This window comes from Gavia stellata, chromosome 19 (assembly GCF_030936135.1).
Source record: "Gavia stellata isolate bGavSte3 chromosome 19, bGavSte3.hap2, whole genome shotgun sequence".
Classification (NCBI taxonomy): domain Eukaryota; kingdom Metazoa; phylum Chordata; class Aves; order Gaviiformes; family Gaviidae; genus Gavia; species Gavia stellata.
This window is the reverse complement of record NC_082612.1, coordinates 1,044,587-1,064,728: the sequence shown is the minus strand read 5'-3', so window position 1 is coordinate 1,064,728 and position 20,142 is coordinate 1,044,587. Positions and strand designations below refer to the sequence as shown.

The window sequence follows — 20,142 nt, the reverse complement described above, 5'->3', positions numbered from 1 at the left end:
TTTTTCCATAGAGAAAACTTTTTCTTCTTAAAAACGCTACCTTTCTTGCGCAGGTTTCGGTGAAACCTCTTGCACGTTATTAGCGTAGCGTTGCGGTTCCCCCCGGGAGGTTCCGAATGCAGCCATATCAGGTGTCAAGGCACTCAACGCTGTGCAGGTCCATTCGCACCTAGAGAACCAGCCCACGAGGCCGGCAGAGTGGCCACCGGGCACTGCAGCCACCCCAACCCTTCCACCTTGCCACTGCTCTTCAAAGGAAGCCACGAACTACACTCAAGCTCCATGCTGAACGCAGGGGCAATGATTGCATTTGACAGATGTTAAACCAAATACTTCTGTATTTAATTATATTAAGAGTTCCAGAAGGTTAAAACCGTTGACAAATGCACAGAACTTCCGTCAATGACAATGAACTGAGGCAGCAACATTGTCATCCCCATGCTTTAAACACTGTCTAAAGCAACTTCTAAACAAGTACAATTTGGGATACTCATGTAGAACTTAAAAAGTGATTTTTGTTTGTTTTATCTAGTATGAAGGGTTTTCAAACACCTTGGTAACTTATAACTAGTCCCACAGTTGCCATTTTCCTGTCTGCTTCTCATAAGCAGATGGTTTGCTTTGTATACCAACAATAGATTTTTTCCCCCAATAACAACACAATCTAGTTTTCATGGTAACACACAAAAGCATTCTAGTCTTGCTCCTCTTCATCCCCATCCTCTTCTTCATCCCCTTGATCTCCAGATTCAATATCATCTTCATCTTCAACCTGAAATTAAGAAAGATCTGTTGTGAACAGTAACATCCCTTACTCTGATCCAACTGTTTCAAGGCAAGACAAATGCTGAGAGAGTGAAAGTAAGCTTAAAGGTAACCTGAAATTATGATGCTGTATCAATTGGTGCTTAATAAAGACACCATCATCTTGTAATATCACACAGTTTTTAACTTCTCTGCTAAGGATGGCTGACTACTGGGAACAACAGCCTCTCTTCAGCACCATCAGTTCTGCCCTGTACATTCGAATAAGCAACTTCATACACGCCTCAGTTTCCCTTACAGCTGCGTGAACTCAAACCCTCATTCTTCACCAAACAGGCTGAGGAAGAAAACATGTCTATCCACTGCTTTGTCATGCCATGGGTGAAGGTACTAATGTCTTGGAGGGTACTTTCTCCCTACTTAAGTAATTTAAAAGTAAACACACTTAAAGATTCCTTGGCTACATTTACAGGATCTACACTTCGTACAAATACTTTTCAAAACACATAATGCCTTTGCCCACCAGCGGCTCTTTAAAACCCTATTCCTGCAGCTGAAGCTAAACCAGATGACTGTTAACTACCGAAATGTAATGCTCCCTTTAAGAAGGACTGCATAAACAGCAGAATGGTTGTCTCCTGATAGGAAACCCAGGCTGCAGCCTGGTGTTCAGCCACAAGAACTGCAGCACAACAGCTAGTTAGGTCCACCTTACAGTCACACGTCCAGCTGCAAGTCACAAGGATTCTTGAAAGAAACTGCCCGGAAGAGGGTCCCAGAAACTGCCCTGACAGTCTGCAGTGCTGCTTAAGACAACTAAAGCTTTCTAGTTGGCACTTGTATTATCTGCGGAACAATCCCTTAGGATTATAACACCGCCATCATCTGCTTTCTAGTTGGCAGCCAGGATAAGCCGCAGCAAGGCCAGGCACATGGTCAGGTATCATTCCAGAGACATACACAAGTACTTTTCCTCACAGGAGTTTGGCAGGTACCTCTCAACATCCCTAAGCTGAACACTTCTTTCAAGAGGCAGTCGTCATCTTTTATTGGTGACTGCCAACCTGAGTTCAGAAAGCAGCTCTGGTAGATTCACCAGCCCTCTATAGAAAGATGCCTCACCAGTCTTACTGCATGAAGTATTGCCATGCCCAGACTGCTCAGACCTGCCTCGGACCTGAGAACTCTCTTGACCCATTGTTTTGCTTACCGGTACACCAAGATCCTTCAATTTGATCTTCAGTGCAGATAGTTTCTGATCCTGGTCAGCCAAAAGCACCAGAAGATCATCCTGTTCTTTCTTTGATTCTGCAACTTCCTGCTGAAGTTTACTTTTCTCATCTTGCAAGATGGCAACCGTACTACTGGATGAATCCAGGTGCTGTTTTAGTGATTCTTTTTCCTCAGAAAGGGCTTTGACTTCACTCTGGCAACAGGGAAAATACCACACCAAGTTACACCATAAGCGTAGGACCTTGTTTCCTACAAATGCATTCCATACTCTACCTGTAACAGCTCCAACCCCACCAAGTGCCCCGTGGCCTTGCACCCACACACTTCCGTACCCAAACTCCCCTTATTACCAACCAGGAGTAAGGCAGGTAGAAGTCTTAACAGTGGCTACCTTCCTCCCAGCCAAACTGGATTGTTCATGTCAGAGTAAAGGTATTTCCTAGACCCTGCCTACCAACTCTTTAAAGGCAGACAAGGCCTATGTTTCCCAAGTGAAAAACGAAGGAGACACATCCAGCTTCCCCTACGTAGCTTAAAACACTTAAGATGCTGAGGAAACAAACCACTTGCACCCACAGCCTTGCCTGCTGTAGAAGTCCTCCTAACTGAAGGCTGAGTATTAAGTGACTTGGTTTGGTGTTCACCCATTACAAACCTTCAATTCTTTTATTTCTTGCTCAAGTCGTCCCTCCAATTCGGAGTTGTTTGCTGCTATTGCACCGCTGTCTCCTAACACAGGATCTGCAGTTGTATTCTGTGGACAAAAAATTCAGTATCAGAGCACTGAATGCCTCGCATACAAAGACAGCAAGCTAAGACCTTACACAGTCAGCTGTAGAATTGAAAAGCATATTTTTTTCTTCCAGCATAGCCAAGGTGTGTTAGTTATACACAGCCTGCGCTGCAAGGCATCAGAAAACAGATCTGTGCTTCCTGGGGTCTCAGTAAACACAGATGCACGTGCACACAAAAAGGAGAACACAAGATGCAACCCTTATTTCATAAAAGTTGCACTCAAAAGAGACTGTTAGGTCTTTCTAGGCAGACCCTGTCCATTACAGGCCACCAGCCTTCACTCAGATGCTTCTTAAGTGCCAAAGATTTTTTTTTAATTATTATTATTCGGCTAAATATCCAAATCTTTGTATGTGACTACTAAAAATAACAATACTTTAGTCTCGGCCAGCCCTACCCAGAGTTATTACTTCCAAAATGTGGCAGCTGTCTTTCAGCAAAAACTGCAACATGGCATGAATTCAAGACAATTGCTTCTCCAGTTATACCGCGTTTAAACCAAAGCTCTCGGAAAGGCAGGCAGTCTGGAGGGTGGCAATGAGATGGTCTGGCAACTGGTGGCAGCACGGAGCACTTCAATGTGCCTCTGCCTCATGAGCACACATGGCTAACACATGTGCAATGGCATCTTATATCAGAGCAGCTGAGACTTTTGAGAGTGGAAATGTTAAGAGCCTTCCTCTCTCAGATGATCTGTAGATTAAATTAAACACTTGATATTTTCCCTGCACAAGTCCTCTTTCTTGCAATACCAAAATTAGAATTTGGTGCACAAGTCAGAACAAACCAGCCAGAAGCAAAAGCTAAAGCGAGTCGAGCTACCACAGACCAGCCACCCTGTTTTCATTATAGCAGATTTGTCAAGCAGGGCGCGCAGGAGCTACCCTCATTCTGCTTAAGCACCAGACATCACATAGTGACATCGTTTCAACTGTTCATGTGGCCCATGCTCCTGCAGCTTTATCTGTTAGCTCTGCTGTGGAAACTTCTGTAACATTTTCATGCAACTCGTTGTTTAAGTTCTCTAGCTCAACGTTCACTTTCTAATGCCATTAGCTAGCGTTGAGGACACAATCACACTTACTTAGCTATTCTGTAAGGCTTTATTGGCCAATCTTTTCAATACACAGCTAAAAAAAGCTCTGAAGCATTTGGAGGTCTGCACAGACAGATGCACCTACCATTTGCCATTCAGCTGTACATCAACTTTCAAATTAGTATCCTCAACTGTCTGTAAGAATCATGATCCCTCAAATGTACGTGATATCATGCATTTGTGCCTCACAAGAGACTATTTCCTTTGACTAGGGTATAAGCTTAAAACACTGAATAGTTGGCATTCTTTTGTTTAAAAATACCAAGGACCAATGGCCTCATGGAGCACTGACTTGACGGGAAGTCCTCTCTTTCCTCATGAAGGATTTGTCTAGGTAACACGTTACTTCATTTAAAACACTGTTGGAATCGCTTGCTGATGTGTATTCTTAAAACAAGCTTGGTTCAGGACAATAGCTACAGACAGCATAAGCAGGAAAGCTAAGTCTTGAAGATTTAGTCCCAAAGAGAAAATAAGGAACTTATCCACCGGTACCATTACTTGTAGCTTTTGATTCTCAATTTGAAGCTTAGAGATTTCTGCAGACTGTAGTTGTATCTGACTCCTGAGCATTTCTAACTCCTTTGGGAAACAAAGACAAAACATACTTTTAAGTTAATTTGCTAAAGCAAGGTAGTTACTGACATTAATTTTTTCTTAAGTTAAATGCTACCAGACTAACCGCTTCATACTAGCATACATGAGAGGAAAGCTGCAACTCTCTCAACCAGAGCACAGCAACCGTTTCTCTCAAAGACAAAACTAGTCAGCAACATGCACTGTTTTCCGCCCTCCTCTTACGAACTCTTTTCTGTGGAATGCCCAACCAAGGCACCTGTCCAAGCCTCAGACGTGTTTATAAAGGTATTTCACACCACTAGCACTCCCATTAGCATCCTCTGTGCATTACCATTCTTGGTGGAGAAACTCGTTATGACTTATCAATCCAGGCATTATTAGTTCTCTAATCAGAGAAACTCTGCTAGGTATTTTTTGAGCAACAGCTACCTTTAATTACTGAATCTGCAGATATTTAAACACTTAACTCTATGCTGTACGTCTAATACCTGGAAGCGTTCATATGAACATTAAAATATATGTTTTGCAATGGATAAATAGATTTTGCAAGTCTGCAGAATCAGTTCAAGTGTTTTGCTGAGCAAGTTTGAGACAGCAGAAGGCAACTAATTGATTTTTGGATGCATAATCTTGATGCTCCAAGTTTAATACCATCATCACATAAAGGTACACCATCAAAAACATCAACATGGTCAGGAATCAGTGCTCCTCCCTGAAGTTTGACAAAGCTCCCTTCCCAACCTGAGCTACCACTGTTGACGGCAACTTTGCTAAAATACCACAAGTTCACCTTCTGTAGTTCATTATTGTGCTCCAAGCCACCAGATTTGCCGGTCTGTGAAGACTGCTCTGTTGTTCCCATCTCCAACTGTGAGGACTTCTGTAACAGCAACAGGAAAATCAGCCATAGAACTAGTCAGACTAAATATAGTCATATTGTCAGAACACAGTCTTGCACGATCAAAGTTCCCAGCAGAGAAGGTGCAAACAGGCTAACAAATGCATGTCAAAGCTCTCCGATTACGCGAGAGCAGCTGGATGGTCTCCTCTAAGGTGGATGCAAAAGCGTCTTTCACCAATTCAAATGCAGAAGATATGCACAAAATAAAAGAAGCACGCGTCATCCTGCATTTTGACAAGCAGGCTACCAAAACGCAGGCCACCATAAACATGTCTTAAGCATTACCCCCACTAAGCTCCTAGGAGACGCCTACCATTTTTTCCTCACCCAAAACTATGCTAAAAACACACTGATTCTACAGTACAACAGGTCAGCTGCATAAATTACTCTTGAGAACACTGTGAAGCAAAAAAGGCTCTGCTCAAGCCATCTCCCACCATACTTCCTATTATCAGCATGCAATCAGTTATGATCGCTTGACTGCCATACTAATGAGGACTTACACAGCTTAAGACAAATTACATTTGAAACCAAGAATTGGAAGCTGCATCAAGTTCTGCTGAAACAGTTAGCACTTACCAGTTTTTCAATCACAGAATCCTTTTCCCTTAACTGCCCTTGCAGCAGTTCATGCTTGTTTTTCCATTCTTCCAACTCCTCTTTCAATTTGCTCACTTCTTCCATCTGAATGCCATTCATCTGCAACGTATCACTGTGGGAATTATGATGCTGAGTGTCCTTTCCTAAAGGACAGAGTTTATAATGAAGGTCACAAACACCAACATAATTTTGAAGTTAGCTTCAAACACACCAATTAAAATACTTATTGCTCATCCTCCTCCCACCCCACAGGGCAGTACAAGCCATTCTTACTCAAGAACCAAAGCATAGTATTTAAGAATTCTCTATCAAAAGCTGAATGAAGAGCTCTAATTTGCCATTCCTTCAAGGATCTATTTGTGGTAGCACCTGCATACTGCTTCAGTCATTCAGTTCATCCAAAGTACGTACTCTATAGAATGATTTGTCTATGAAAAGACAATTGTTCCCTTACGTTTTTTTAATCATAAATAATCCTGGAGGCAGAATTACTTTTTGAAATCATGTCATACGGCTAGGATGCTTACCAGGCATCTTGACCGTGGAATAACTTGAATCTACTGTCCTGATTTAAGCATTCAGTTAGCAATCTCTCTAGTCACAATAATAGGCCTCATCTTGCGCATGTGCCATAGCACAATTCTTCCCTAATTCAAGCTTTCATTCACAGACCCAAACTTCAGCACACACCGTGGCCCATCTGTTCATGTTCTAAGTCTAAACAGGCAACGACTGGTTTGGACTAACTTAAGAAACAAAGGTGCAGAAAGCCTCTACCAGCAGCTCCCTGGCAGCCAACAGTTCCTACAGCAAGCTTCAGCTCTTACCCCTCCTCAGGCACACCCGCAGGGAAGGAGCTAGGGTGGCAAGGAAGGGCTTTGCCTGGTAGAAGCATGCTGGTTAGAAGGTTGTCTGCTGGAGCTGTTCTGTAGCCTGCCATAAATCCCACAAGATGTTTGCACTAGCAAGATTTTTTTTTATTATTCTTTCTGAAGCCTACCTAGCTGTACTTTAAGGAGATTATATTGGTCCTTATGCTGTTGGATCTGCGACACTTGCTGCGTAACTGTTACTTGGAGCTGTTCATTTTGAGATGTTAAAGTGTTAATTCGTTGTTTTAATTCTTCCAGCTCCTGGTCCTGCAAAAGGAAAAATAATGCACTTAAAGTAATAACACTTTTGAATACAATACTGTCAGGAAGGCAAATAAAAACAGTAAAACCTTCACTCCACCATTACACGCTACTGGTTAGTGACGCTGTCAGTGCTACCTGTTACAGATGAGCGGAAAAGCCTCATGCAAAGCTAGATACCTATTGCTAGGAAAAAAGCCTGGGAAAAACATAAGCAACCTGTCACACCAGACCAATGCCTTCCAAATCTTTTGGAAGAGACCTCCAGCATCCCCACAGCAGGGACAGCAGGAGAAAGAAAAAGGAAATATATGAAATCTGATGATTCTAAGTTTTCTCAATCACACTGAAGCCTGCATGCACTTGGTCCACTTGAAGAGTCTCTAAAGAAGTTGTGGTAATTGCAGTCATCACAGGTTCAATAAAGCCTCACTGGCAGTTCAGAACTCCCCCTTAATTCCACATGTACCACTATATTCTGTGTCCATTCCAGATGCCTGAACTGAAACCACCTGCTTCTGTTCCCTGTTAGCTATTTAAGTTAATTAGCTTTGCTCCTCTACTTCTCAATCTAAGCTGTGGCAACAAAGCAAGTGAACAACCATTGGATAAAAAAATTTTTGAGAGTCCAACCACAGCAGGTATAGCCAGACTTCACTAACAAACTTCATTTCTTCAATCAGCCACATTTGATCTGTCATCTTGTCAAAAGTGAGAGCACAGAACTAAGAATTACATCTCTTTGCGAAGGGCCGCGAGTTCTCCAGTTACTCATTTGAAAAGAAACACTTAAACACAGGAAAGAGTCTATGCACCCCAGGAAAAGAATTAAACTTAATCAGTATTCTAAACAGCGACATTTCAGTTGAACGAGAATTTGACTTAAGTGTTTTTAGAAGTGTTTCTGCATTGCTGCATTCCTTGTTACTTGTTTTTGGAACATCAGGTACCAGACTGCACTGCGGTGCCCCTGAAAGCCAGAACAAACAACTTCTGGAGGCACATGTACAGTGTAACTCCCTCTTACCTGCTCTCTAATGACTTTTTTGTAGTGAGTCACAATGTTGTCATGCTGTTCCAATGTCTTCTTGACCTCCTCCTCCTTTTTATCTTCCTCACTAGACTTGTAAATAGCTTTACTTATGACACCTGTCAAAAACAGTTTCTGTCAACCAAAGCCCAGTCCACATATCTTTTTTTTGTCCTCAAAACAATCTCATGGCCTCGCCCAGTTTAACTCAGTTCATTGCATTAGAAACTCAACCTGCACTTTAAAAAAAGCAATTGTCACAAACAGGTTTAAGAAAATAGAAATGGCAATTTTTTTATAGCAAGGTTTGCACACTTACTGCTTTACACAGTTTCAGAAAAGCAAATGGGTGCTTTGAGTCCTTCCCATCAGGAGAGATGTGTTTTACTTGCATTATGGCTCCACTACAACTGTTGCACAAGTGGTTGTGCAAATAAGTGAAAGACTTAGGACTACAAGGGCGACATGCAGATGCAACGTGATTGGGCAAAACAATCTTTACTGTTGCTGCTTCAAGGTGTTTTCCTTCTCTAGACTGATTTAAGTTGGGCAATATTAATAAACAGGACATTCGTTAGATGTGAAGGATGATGACAACCTGTCTCTTTTGTGAAAGACAGAAAACACTAAATAAAGTCCCTATCATATTCTAACAAGCCAGGAGATACAGCATTCATACTTTTTCTTTATCAATCAGTTAGAAACAGCAATCATCTAGATTGCATACTTCCACAAATCAAGCTTCTAAGACCATCATATGTGCTTAATACTTTAGTCTCACAGGTAAATATGCTTCTTGGCCACAGTGTGGTAACTCACAGCATGTATTAAGAATCATTTCACCTAAGAATATGAAGTTATCCAGTTAGTACAAGCCCTGATTATGGGCTTGTACTGGGAGTATTTTTACTAAATACTTACAAATACTAAAACTGTGAGCTTGGGTATATGATTACTTAGAGCTATTACTGTAACACGTTTTTCAGAATACTCCATTTTAGTATCATCACGCTACTTTTAAGAGGGTTACATTCAGCACATTTGGTAGCTCACTCATCAATTCATCACGAAAACTACAGAAATGAGCATAACATCTCACCTTCCAATTCCTTTACAAGCTTGGTAAATTCATGATCAAACATCATGTGGTCTGGGCTAGAAAAACTAGGCTGTGGTTTCTGAGCAGCTCTGGAATAAAGTTCATGTTTGCTAATGAAGCCAAGCTTCTCAATGAAGTTCTCCCTGCCAATCCTCTTCTCGATCAGCTGTTTCAGCTTCTCTCTAAAAGGTAAAGACAAATCAATCACAGTGCACCACTTGAAAAGAAATGAACCCATCCTTCCCTCAAGGTGGATTTTGCAGTTACAACTCTATGATTATCTGTCTCAAGTCTTAACCGCACTAGATGCTTCGCATTCAAGATGCAGTTTTTCAGTTGCCACTGACATCTGTCCTCAGCCCAGTAATACACAGGTTACAAGGACCTATGCAAAACAACTATCTGCTTAGCCTAGCTAGAGGTGGGTGAGTTATTTTGCATCCCATAAGGAACATGCATGAAAACATTCAACCAAATATTCTCGACTGCACCACCTCAGTTAAAAGCCTCTTAAACCACCATCTGCCATTCACAGAACCTTTCCCTACAAACCTCTACATCATACTTACTTCCTATAATTTTCAAGTGAATTGTCATTGTAGTAGATGGAAATGCCAAGCAAAAGCGCACACAGGCCTTGGACGAGCTGTTCCTCTTCTCCAAGGTTTTCAGCTATCTGCCCTGTGAGCTAGAGCTCTTGTTAAGGATATTTGAGATATTTCATAAGCACAATACATGTACCATACTTCTCTCTGTATAGATTCCCAGTTAAAATTATTTTCACATGTAAAACCAAGCTTGATTATAAGTAGGCAAAATAGCTGATGAAACCCTCACAAAGCTAGCTCCTGTGTTGAAGGACTTGGGTAATCAGTGGTTTCCCTGAAATTTCTCAGTAACTGTCTGCTTAACCAAAGAAATTTAGTTGTTCCAAAACAGACTTTCACTTTAGATAAGGTGACAGTTTAGCCTGATGTACATTAGTCAGGTTTTTTCCTGAAAAGCAGGCACAGAAATAAGTGTCAACAGCAGTAGGAAGCATTCTTCCTACCTCTTGGGTATAAGCGTAAGTCACACTAAAAATATCAATGGGCTTGTCACAATAAAAAATACACTTTGCTGGCAGAATGATGTAGCTTTCTGCTGTACTTGAATTTCCATGTGCATCTTATAGACAGGGCAGCACACACAGAGCACTGTCAACAAAAGGCTGGTTATGTCTCTTGGCCCAGTGCATTTTCTTTTATGGCATGCAGCATCCCTGAAAACTGATCTAGATAAACATTTAACTTGAACATGAATAATCCAAGTAATTTCTAAGCAAGCAGTTCTACTCTGCAAGCAGGTCAAGGATACAAAAGGTATATTGGCTGGATTGTGAAGGAAGTGGGTAACAGCAATCGAGCAGTTGCTTAGCCAAGTGCAAAGCAACATCAGTAGTCCAACCCTGGTCTGTACTTTGCTGCCCTGAAAAGAATTAAGAACCCCATTGTTACCTTTCCACAGTAGAGGACTAAAAGACCAAAAAAAAAAAGCTGTACTGAGTCAGAACTCACCCACTTTCACCTCATCATTGTAAAAATGACAAGTCATGTCTTTCAAAATACCTATTCGTTAGTTATAGTGAACACAGCTTTAGTGCTTTGATGAAACAAGTATTAAACCATTCATATTTAACTGTTTTCAGAGCAAAACAACAAGCAACACAAGTGTGAAATATGGCTCAATGCAAATTAGCACAGATAAAAAATCATAACCAATTAGTTCCACAATTATAATTAATACTATGGTAACATGAAGGAACATACACACAACCCCTGTAAAGAAGGAACAAGGTGTAAATTAAGTCAGGTAGGGATTCCCTGTAGAAGAGATGCATCACTAGAACCTCCCCTGCTGACTAAAAATTGCTATGTGTTCCTAATATTATTTTCTAAGTAAAGAAAGATAATACTGGAGTGGCTTTTGGCTCAGACAATATGCACATTAAGCCAGCAAGAGGAATGCTAACTGCTGTATTTGTTTTTGTTAATTAGGGAAAATTTAGTTTTCATCTGCAAATTGATTGTCTTTTCAATTCTGTCCCCCTTGTCTCTGCTGCAGATATCGTGGGCACAGCAGCGTTAGGACAGGCATACACCTCTTCCAATCGTCAACGTTCAAAAGGCAACCAAGAAAAGTGCTCCTTGCGTAGTAAACTAAACTTCACACAAGCACCTAATAAATTGGCTAAAGTAACTGGAAGCTAACGTCAAGTCCCGAAGGCAAGATGAGGCACATAGAACTGCTGGGATATCTTCAAAAGGGGGCAAGAAAAAACACTGGAACAAGCGGTCACAGGAATCAAGACAGTGGCAAGAGAGGGAAGTATTCATCAACAACAAAGGAGGAGTCTGTGCTTGAGAGTTATCCACGCTTGAGACCTTGAACTTCCATCCTTGCCACAGATAACCCCTATGCTTTAGAGCTGAAGGCAATGTTGTTTTTAACTTTAGCTGAGCATTAAAAAAAAAAAACAAACCACCAAGGACTTCGAATAAGCCAGTTTGCCCATCGAAACAGCCAGTGAGCAGCAGTCTGGCAAGAAGCTCTTCTGCAGCAGGCTCCCAGCTACCCAACTGCCACTGTGGACCACAAAACAGACAGGAATTGAGTCTAACAGCTCTGGAAGAAAATACCAATCTCTGGAGAGACTGCCTTCAAGGACTTCCTTCTGAGGTGCTGTGGTTTGCTGCAGTCTATCACCATCACTGAGATGAAATGATCTCCTTAAAGGAGGAGAACACAGGTATCGAGACTGGGGCAGCCATCCTTAGTGCTGCACACATAGGAAAGGGAGTGTCTGGCCCTTTTTCATCATTATCGTCATCATTACTTCCAGAGATCCAAGTGAGCAATGTCGGAACAGCAGAGAACACAGCCATCAGCACCAACTGCACAGCACCTGCCTGTTCTGTTTCACAGTGAGTACTACATGCCCTACTAGCAATCATTGTTTAGTCTTTGCCATAGGTTTGTCTGCAGCTTCATTGTGACCCTGTCATGCTGTTGTTTTAACACACAGATTATCTTCCTTGCTCAATGCCACTCGTTTCCACCGACCTAGACCTCACTGTGAGTTGCCCAGTCCCCACCAAACTCTGTGCTCCTCTTGCCCTCTCCTTTCCTCTGGACTGGCTCATTTAGCTTTCCCCATCACCACTGTGCATTTCCCCTACCCACCTTGCACTTGGTGATTAGTTAACAACTTGCATGCAACACAACACTTACATAACTCTGCTCATGAGGTGACATTTATTTCCAAGACAGTCTAATGACAAGACATGTTTAAGAGATTCACTAGGATATAGCGGATTTACCCACAAAGGCAAGAAGCCCAAAGAGCTGTCTCACCACTTACTATTACCCACTCGGTAAGGCTAAGAACTGTGTTCACACTCAGTCTTCAGGTAAAGCATGGATTAAGACACAAGGTGACAAATCGTAGGTATTACAAGCTCATAGAGAAAACAATCTGCCACACCACACTGGTGTAGTGAACTGCAATAGTATTGTCTTGTCAAACAGCTTAGCTGAAGAACCTGCTGACCACACAGGCCCTTCTTGCCATACTGAAGCCTCTGGACAGGCAATTTGCTTCCTCATTGCCATCTCACAGAACTACAGGGTCACTTAGGTTTAAAGGGACCCTGCAAATCACATAGGCTGTATGCTGCTTTAGCACGAGAGGACTGTAAAAGCACCAATTCTGCCCGAATTACTTCCAAATTAGATGCAGTAACAGCCTCATGACACTGCCAACCGTGTAACTTAACTTGCCCCAGAAACCCCTTTGGAGAAACGTGACCCTAACGCAGCTGTGCTGAAGGACTGAGTGTCCTTGCATCCACCGGATGGATGGAGTGGCTACCCTCCACACCTACAGCGCACCTCCACCTGCAAGTATGGTAATGCAACACACAGGGTAACTGCCATGTTTTCCCCACTCATCGCTCCTCACACCTCAGACTACTTCAAAACTGCCAGGAATACCTTTTCCCCAGTCCTTCTGCTCTAGAGGGAGAGCTATGCCCCTCCCTATGCTCACCCTTCAAGTCTCTAGCAAGCCTGAGTACAGGCCATTTGGCTTGACCAACTCCACCAAGCTCCTATTTCTACAAATGCCAGACTTTGCTACACTTAACCAGTTGAATTGCTGACAGTCTGCATTTAATCCCACAGTAACCACCCATACAACACTCCTTTCACCCTCCTGGGATAAAAAAAAGTTACTCGGAGCAACCAGAACCAGTCCAAGGGATTTAAAAGTTCAGACTGAATAATTACGGACAAAATGGCTATGACACCATTTATCTGCGCAAAGGCATCCATCACATCAATTACTGTTTGTCAAAAGATCAAGTCAATTCTCCTCTAACTGAAGAAAAAGAAATACTTGCTTCAAACAGAACAAGCAAGCGACACTAGGAACCCTTCTCCCCTCACTTGTGTTTACATATACTGGCTTTTACAGTCCCAACACTATTAGCCAGTTCACACGCATTGGGAGTACCCACTGTAACTGGCAGTTGTGCCCTACAGCACATGAGCACACCTTGTGCTTCTTAAGAGAGCACTGGTGGAAATGTTTCTTATCTTGTCAGAAACGCAAAGTTACTTTTGCTTGTGCGACCCGGCATTTACAGCACACGTCATCTGCTGGAAGCAGTCGCAAACCACATTTATTCTCAAGCACTGCATGCTATTCTGAGGGCAAATTAACATATTCTGCCTAAGGATTTCCACACAGTCCAAAACACCCTCTCTAAAAAAAAAGACCCACAAAAAAGAAATCACACACAGCTATTTTCTAGACATACCATGCTAACTCCTACTGTGATAGATGACAGCTCTCCATGCCTGCTGTTCTACAATTCAGGACTGGTAACAATACAACCCCACCTCTCAGGACAACTGTGATAAATGTGGTAAGTAAAGCAGACAATTCCACAGCAGCGATACTTAACAATTGTTTTTTCTGCTGCTGATAACCAACTCAGCAGCTTCAAGTAACACAGCCTCAAAGTCAAACAACTCACTTGAGGGGTCACTAGCGAGTAATGAGATCCCTGCTATTCACAACTAGTAGCTCCAAGGTTAAAAGTTCTGGTAAGTAGAACATACAACGTGGCCAGAAAGCAGGTTAAACACAGTTTTTCTTTTAGCAGTCAAGAAATCAGCAGCATGTTCCCACTTCGCATTGTACCAGCTGTTTGCTACAGGCCAGTCTGAGAAAACAGCATTTCTAACAGTTGTAATTTTTCTGACAAAAAAGCGCATCTGTTAGGTGATCAGATGGTGAATGAGTTTGTCCCACTGGAAAGAAAGCACCCATGCTACCCAGGATCTTTATCCCACAGTTTTGTGGAGCACCCCCAGAGAATCCCCTGGAGACACAGAAAGAGCTTGTTATGCTAGGAAAAAACCCAAACCCAACTGCAACACAAAGCTGTAAGTGGAAACACATCAAAAAGCAGTTAAAGAAAACCTACCCAGCAAAACCCAAGACAAGAGGAAAAGGCCTGCTTTTGGCAAGAAAATGCCCAAGCTGTGCCAAAAAATACATACCCGTCTGTCGATCTTATCACCCTGCAAGTTACACACATAGTACTTCAGAACCTTAAAGTGGAACACATTTCAGATACACCCCCCCAACTTTGAGTCCCTTGTATCATTTCAGACTCAAGAGCCACAGGCAGTTTTACCGACTCAAATTTACCTTAGACAAAAATGCCAGGAAAAGGATAAAAAGGAGTACTGTCTATTTTCAGGTAAAGCAGATGAAAAAAGTCACATGAACGAATTCAAAATTCCAGCATCCTGCCATTATTCTCAATTGCAGGAAAGTGTAATTGCTGCCAGAGTTAACTAGCTCCTTATTATTACACCCATTCGGGGAAAAAGTATGCCCAACAGAAGCAAATGTCACAAGGAAGTGTGGGCTAGGAGGTGAAGTTCACCCACTTGTCATTTGCAAAGCCAGGTGCTAACATGTTGAACAAGTTCAAAAAAGCGCTTAGCTTTGAATAGCAAAACCATCAACTATCAATACATGAGAGCCTGGTATTTTCAAGGTGTTTCAGGTTAGCAGTTACAGGTTAAATACTAGCCAGGCACCTCTTCAGCAACAAAACACGACAGGGGATCCTGCCAGTTCACCTTGTCTTTTAAACCAGGTTTAAGTTCTAGATGCTTTAGGACCTACTGACAGTAGGCAACACCAAGCAGCACTCACTGATGAAAAAGCAAGATTTGCTGCTTTTCTCCTCCCCCTGAAGGGAGAGTGCTTTAAGCAAAGCTTAAAAACTGTCAGCAGGAGAGAGAATCCTCCTCTTCATTAAGCTAGCACTCGTGTCATCCCGCGATGCGCCTGCACAAGAGCAGCATTCTTACTGGATACCCGGAGTTTTAACCCGAAGCGGGGGGCAGTCGGTGCCGTACCTGCGAGAGGATGTTGGTGCACTGCTGCAGCAGCGACACCGGGGGATTGCCGATGCTCGTCGCTAGCTGAACTCTCAGGAGCTGTTCTTTCAGAGTGGCGTTTTCCTGTAACGCGTGGGCCAGGGCCACAGCGGCACACCAGTTTGAGAGAGAGTCCGTGGAAAAAAGGCCCCCGCAGAGCAGCTGACCAGCTGAGACAGAGTTACCTGTAGCTACCAAAATGGCCAAGAGGTCCAAATGAGATTAAAACAAGCCACAAAACCGCAAAATATTTAAGACATCAACGTACAGTTAAAACCCAGAAGAATGAAACTCTTAAAGTTTTAGAGAAATCATAACCCAAATCGTCTTGCTTGGATCAGACACTTAATGGCAGATAAATAGTTTCGAAGAAGACATCAGTTGATGCTTTAAACATTCGTGCTGGTTCACAACTCGCTGCAGAGACGTTAGCTTTGCATACCGTCAATAGTAGATGGCAGAAGCGTTGACACGATTTCTCCTTGTCCTTTTTGGTTTTTGTACAAAAAGCACTGGAAACAATAGAGAACAGCACAACGTAGCACAAAAGGCTGCCTTTCATTTACCATGGACATCAGAAGTACTACAATTGCAGGCCTGTTTGGAAAGGAAAGAGAAAAACGGGTATGACGAAGTCGTGAATGAAGACAACTGCAGATACGCAATTTGGAGTATATTCTCCAGGTACGGAAAGAGACTTGCCTACTCCATCGATTACCATTTCAAACGTTTTAGTAAAATCTTTAATACCAAAGCTTTCCAGTTAGTTAAAACACAAAACAGTAGATTCATTACACATGACTGCAACCAGCTAGAGTTCCTGCACAATATTTTCATTTTCCATTGAGTCCCCTGCTGCTCCCTGCTAGCGTCAATAATACTGTAGAAGATGCCTCGTAAGGCCACTAGCAACTTGTAATACAGAATGCTCTTCCTCTACCCTCACCCTCATATTCAAATGTTGAGATTAAGATCTCATTAAGCTAACTCTTGCTGTTCCCCAGACTGAGTAAATATCAATTACCTGCCTATTTTCCTAGCCTCTAAATCCTTTTGTAGACTGTCCTCTGGCTGACAGTGGCAGCTCATCCCGATCTAGGAATTTCTCAACTATTGCTCACTCACTTTTCAGGTAGCACCTAAGAAATAAAACCAGTTCTATGCCTCATCTCTGTGGAAACACACCTGACACCTTCATGCTATATCTAAAACACCCAACTTGAACTTGAAGCTGTTGCTCTGTATCGTAATTCTAAACTCTGAATTTAAACAGTCCTTTGGGTTAGACTGCCATTGCCCATACCAATACATCATTACCTAACACCGTTAAACACTTTTCTTCCTCTACCTTGGTGGATTAGAAGGTGCATTTACAGAGGCAAAGTAGTCTTGATTCATCTGGCATCCTCGAATGACCTCTGATACAGTATTAATGGTCTACAGAAAAGGCAGAGAAAAAATTAAATGGATCGTTAGATGTGAGCATAATCTACTACCTAGATCACTCAAAATTATTCAAGATTACCCTGACAGCTCAATATCAGAAAAACACATACCAAGTCTCAGCATAGAGATTTGTTCAATAAAACCATTTCAAATTAAATCCAAACAACTAACAGTTGTGAAGCATGCTGAGCAAAGGTTAAGGGACAGAAAGCTCAGGCCATGGTACCCAGTTACCTGCAACTTCATTTTCTATGTCAGATCAGTTTTGCTATGACAGCCAGTTACACTGGACATTTTAAAAAAGTTGAAAGGTAAAACCTTTTAAGAGATAAAAAATTGGAATGGACGCTGGACCGAAGGAACCAATTTACACTCAATCCAAGCGTGTCATTTTATCTGGGGAAAAAACACTTCATCCTACACTGCTGACAGGGCTTTCTAGAAGCTAGAAATACCTCATCATTGGAAACCTGATGAGTCAGAACACTTCTAGACCCTCTCAGAAGAGAAAAACAACAATAAGAAAACCACCCCCATAACACAGAAAAACTTGAATCAGTTCAGCCACTCTGGGATACGCTGAAATCCAACAGAAAAAATAAGCAAATCCGAATACTTTCCAGTTGCAGAATATAATGTAAAAGACTATCTTACATTTATGTTGCCCACACAGGAAGCTGACATCTCTGGCATCTGAAATAGTTTCTTAGCAAATACTGTAACTTCAGCTTGTCTCTGCAGCAGCCGGTTGTCCCTGTAGACTCCTGCTTTCACCCATTTAGTTGCCCCCATCCCTACATCTGTTTGCTCCCTCTTACTTCTGTCAGGATATCAGCAGGAACGCCAGTTGCCATCAGGATTGTGCAGAGCTGCTGTAACAACCCACAGTGAAACATTGCCTTCTGACAGCTGCTGGTAGCACCAGGAGGATTTGTGGGAGACACGAGTACCCGCACAAGCTAGGAAAAAAAAAAAAACGTTTCCATGTCAAGAGAGCCCGAAACCTTCCGAAATGCAAAACAACAAATTTACCCATTTGAAGTTTAGCCATGAAATAGAATTACTCCTAAAAATGGAGATACAAGGCAACAATTAAACAGCATGTTCATCTCATTACTACGGATGGCAGTTTGATTTTGAGTTCAGTGAAACCCTCAAACCTTCAAATATCTGAGTCCACTGCAAACATTGCAACTAAGCGATGAGAAATCAAGCTGTAACTATTCTATTATTTGGCTCACCATTTGTCAGAACTACGTTTCAGAAAGGGAGAAGCTACCTTCATCATTAATGTTCAGCTTCCACACAAAGTGCCACAGAACAGGAAAACCTTATTTCATTTTTTTGGAGGGGTGAGCAGAAGGGAAGATGCGCAACAATCAATAATTACGAACCCATAGTGAAGGCAGCTACTGCAACTCAGTTAATACACCACAGCCATACATGAATTCATACAGGAGGATTCTTTATATAGAATACCCCTAATTATGTATTTAACCCAAATCACTGTTACATCTTCAGTTAGGCAAAATGATGTTGTGCGATATGCCAGCCGTTACAAATACACGATTTGGCAATAGTATTTGTGCTGAAAGCAGTACACGGCAGGAATGTTGGTAGCTATTTCTGAGCTAAAGACAACACATGGATTTTGCAGCTGTTACATTACGCTTATTCTTCATTGCAAGAGAGCTGAAAAAGCATTGACATCGGTACGTAGGAGGTAGATGAAGTGTTTTACCTGCAGCATTAAGTGAAGATTAGTTACTTTCTGTGCAGACCACCCGCAGTTGTCATCTCCAACTTCAAACCAAGGCTTCATACGCTGAATGTATGAACCTTCCTTGAAGAAATTCTGATTGGAATTATTATTCTTCAACAAGTTTTGTAATAAGAGGAGACAGTCTTCCACTACTATTCCTGGTGAGACAAAAAACCCAAAAGATTGATCAAAAGATGACGTATGGAAAACTGACTAGGTTCTCCATGCACTAAGTATGTTCTAGGTGGAACAGAGCACAACTTCTGAACTCTTCATTCTTAACAAGCATTAGATTTGGATCAAGAACTGTGAACCTCATGCAAGAAAAAAAATAATCAAAGGTCACTATAAATTAAATACATCGATGTTGATCCAGCATATTTCCGAGGAAACCATAATAGTGTTTCTTCCACAAGTTTGAAGCAAAAATGTTATTTCCAAAGAATATACAGTTTGTGGGAGTTAATTGGGTAGGAACGGGAAGAACTTCAAACCAAGCCTCACAACCACTTTACGTCTTGAAGTATACCTACTTCAGAGTCAGGCTACACTACTGTCTCTTTGTATTGTAAGCACTAAAATGAAGTACCTCTTGAACAGCATCATGACTGAAATGCACCAATTCTTACTGGATTACACATTCATTCTCTTTAATCACTGGCTACATCTTCAACTCATTTCAAAGCTGCTTTTTGGATTATTTTGGTGGAGAAGCAATTCTTAGAAATAGCCCTTACAATGAGCCAATTCAAACTCAACTCCTTGGAGTTGCAACAGCTTATCTTTTTTACCCTCAAGTTTTATCCGTACTGAAAAAGCACTATAGATGCTAATAAACTATGTACTCTATGAAGAGATAATCCTCCAACAACTCTGTCCAGAAGACAGCACGAATAAAGGCAGCCTGCTTCTGATATTACTAGGATGCCTCCAAATCTGGACTTGACAGAAATGATAAAGACTTACTCCTTGCACTTCCGAAAACACACAGGCAGTGCCCAGACTGGGGAGTGGGAGAACAGAGACCAGCTGTCTCATTCCCCCCTTCCCGCTCCTGCTGCAGAGCCACAGCTGGTAATCCAGCCCTCGGCAGGGCTGCGGAGAGGAGGAATGGACACGTAGGAGGGGGGAAGCAGAGAACTCTTAGCACTTAGGAATTTACATACCACGTCTCCTAAAATTATTAACTAAAAATAGCAGTT

The 20,142-nt window shown here is 42.0% G+C and overlaps 1 protein-coding gene across 2 annotated transcripts in view; it reads right to left on the bottom strand.

Moving 5' to 3' along the window:
• Positions 1-320: 320 nt before the first annotated feature.
• Positions 321-20,142, bottom strand: part of USO1 (USO1 vesicle transport factor) — a 36,937-nt gene continuing 17,115 nt past the window's right edge. Inside the window, exons 10-26 of one of the 2 annotated variants that reach the window (XM_059826764.1) lie at positions 18,920-19,098; positions 17,997-18,137; positions 17,081-17,169; positions 16,175-16,329; positions 15,712-15,923; positions 14,839-14,859; positions 10,588-10,698; positions 9,801-9,919; positions 9,232-9,413; positions 8,130-8,251; positions 6,970-7,108; positions 5,949-6,112; positions 5,259-5,348; positions 4,385-4,471; positions 2,654-2,752; positions 1,976-2,191; positions 321-772 (exon numbers count right to left, since the gene is read on the bottom strand). In XM_059826764.1, the coding sequence (XP_059682747.1) occupies positions 695-772; positions 1,976-2,191; positions 2,654-2,752; positions 4,385-4,471; positions 5,259-5,348; positions 5,949-6,112; positions 6,970-7,108; positions 8,130-8,251; positions 9,232-9,413; positions 9,801-9,919; positions 10,588-10,698; positions 14,839-14,859; positions 15,712-15,923; positions 16,175-16,329; positions 17,081-17,169; positions 17,997-18,137; positions 18,920-19,098 (2,204 nt within the window). In that variant the 3' untranslated portion in view covers positions 321-694. The remainder of the gene's footprint in view (positions 773-1,975; positions 2,192-2,653; positions 2,753-4,384; positions 4,472-5,258; positions 5,349-5,948; positions 6,113-6,969; positions 7,109-8,129; positions 8,252-9,231; positions 9,414-9,800; positions 9,920-10,587; positions 10,699-14,838; positions 14,860-15,711; positions 15,924-16,174; positions 16,330-17,080; positions 17,170-17,996; positions 18,138-18,919; positions 19,099-20,142) is intronic. The other variant, XM_059826765.1, reaches the window with a different exon arrangement.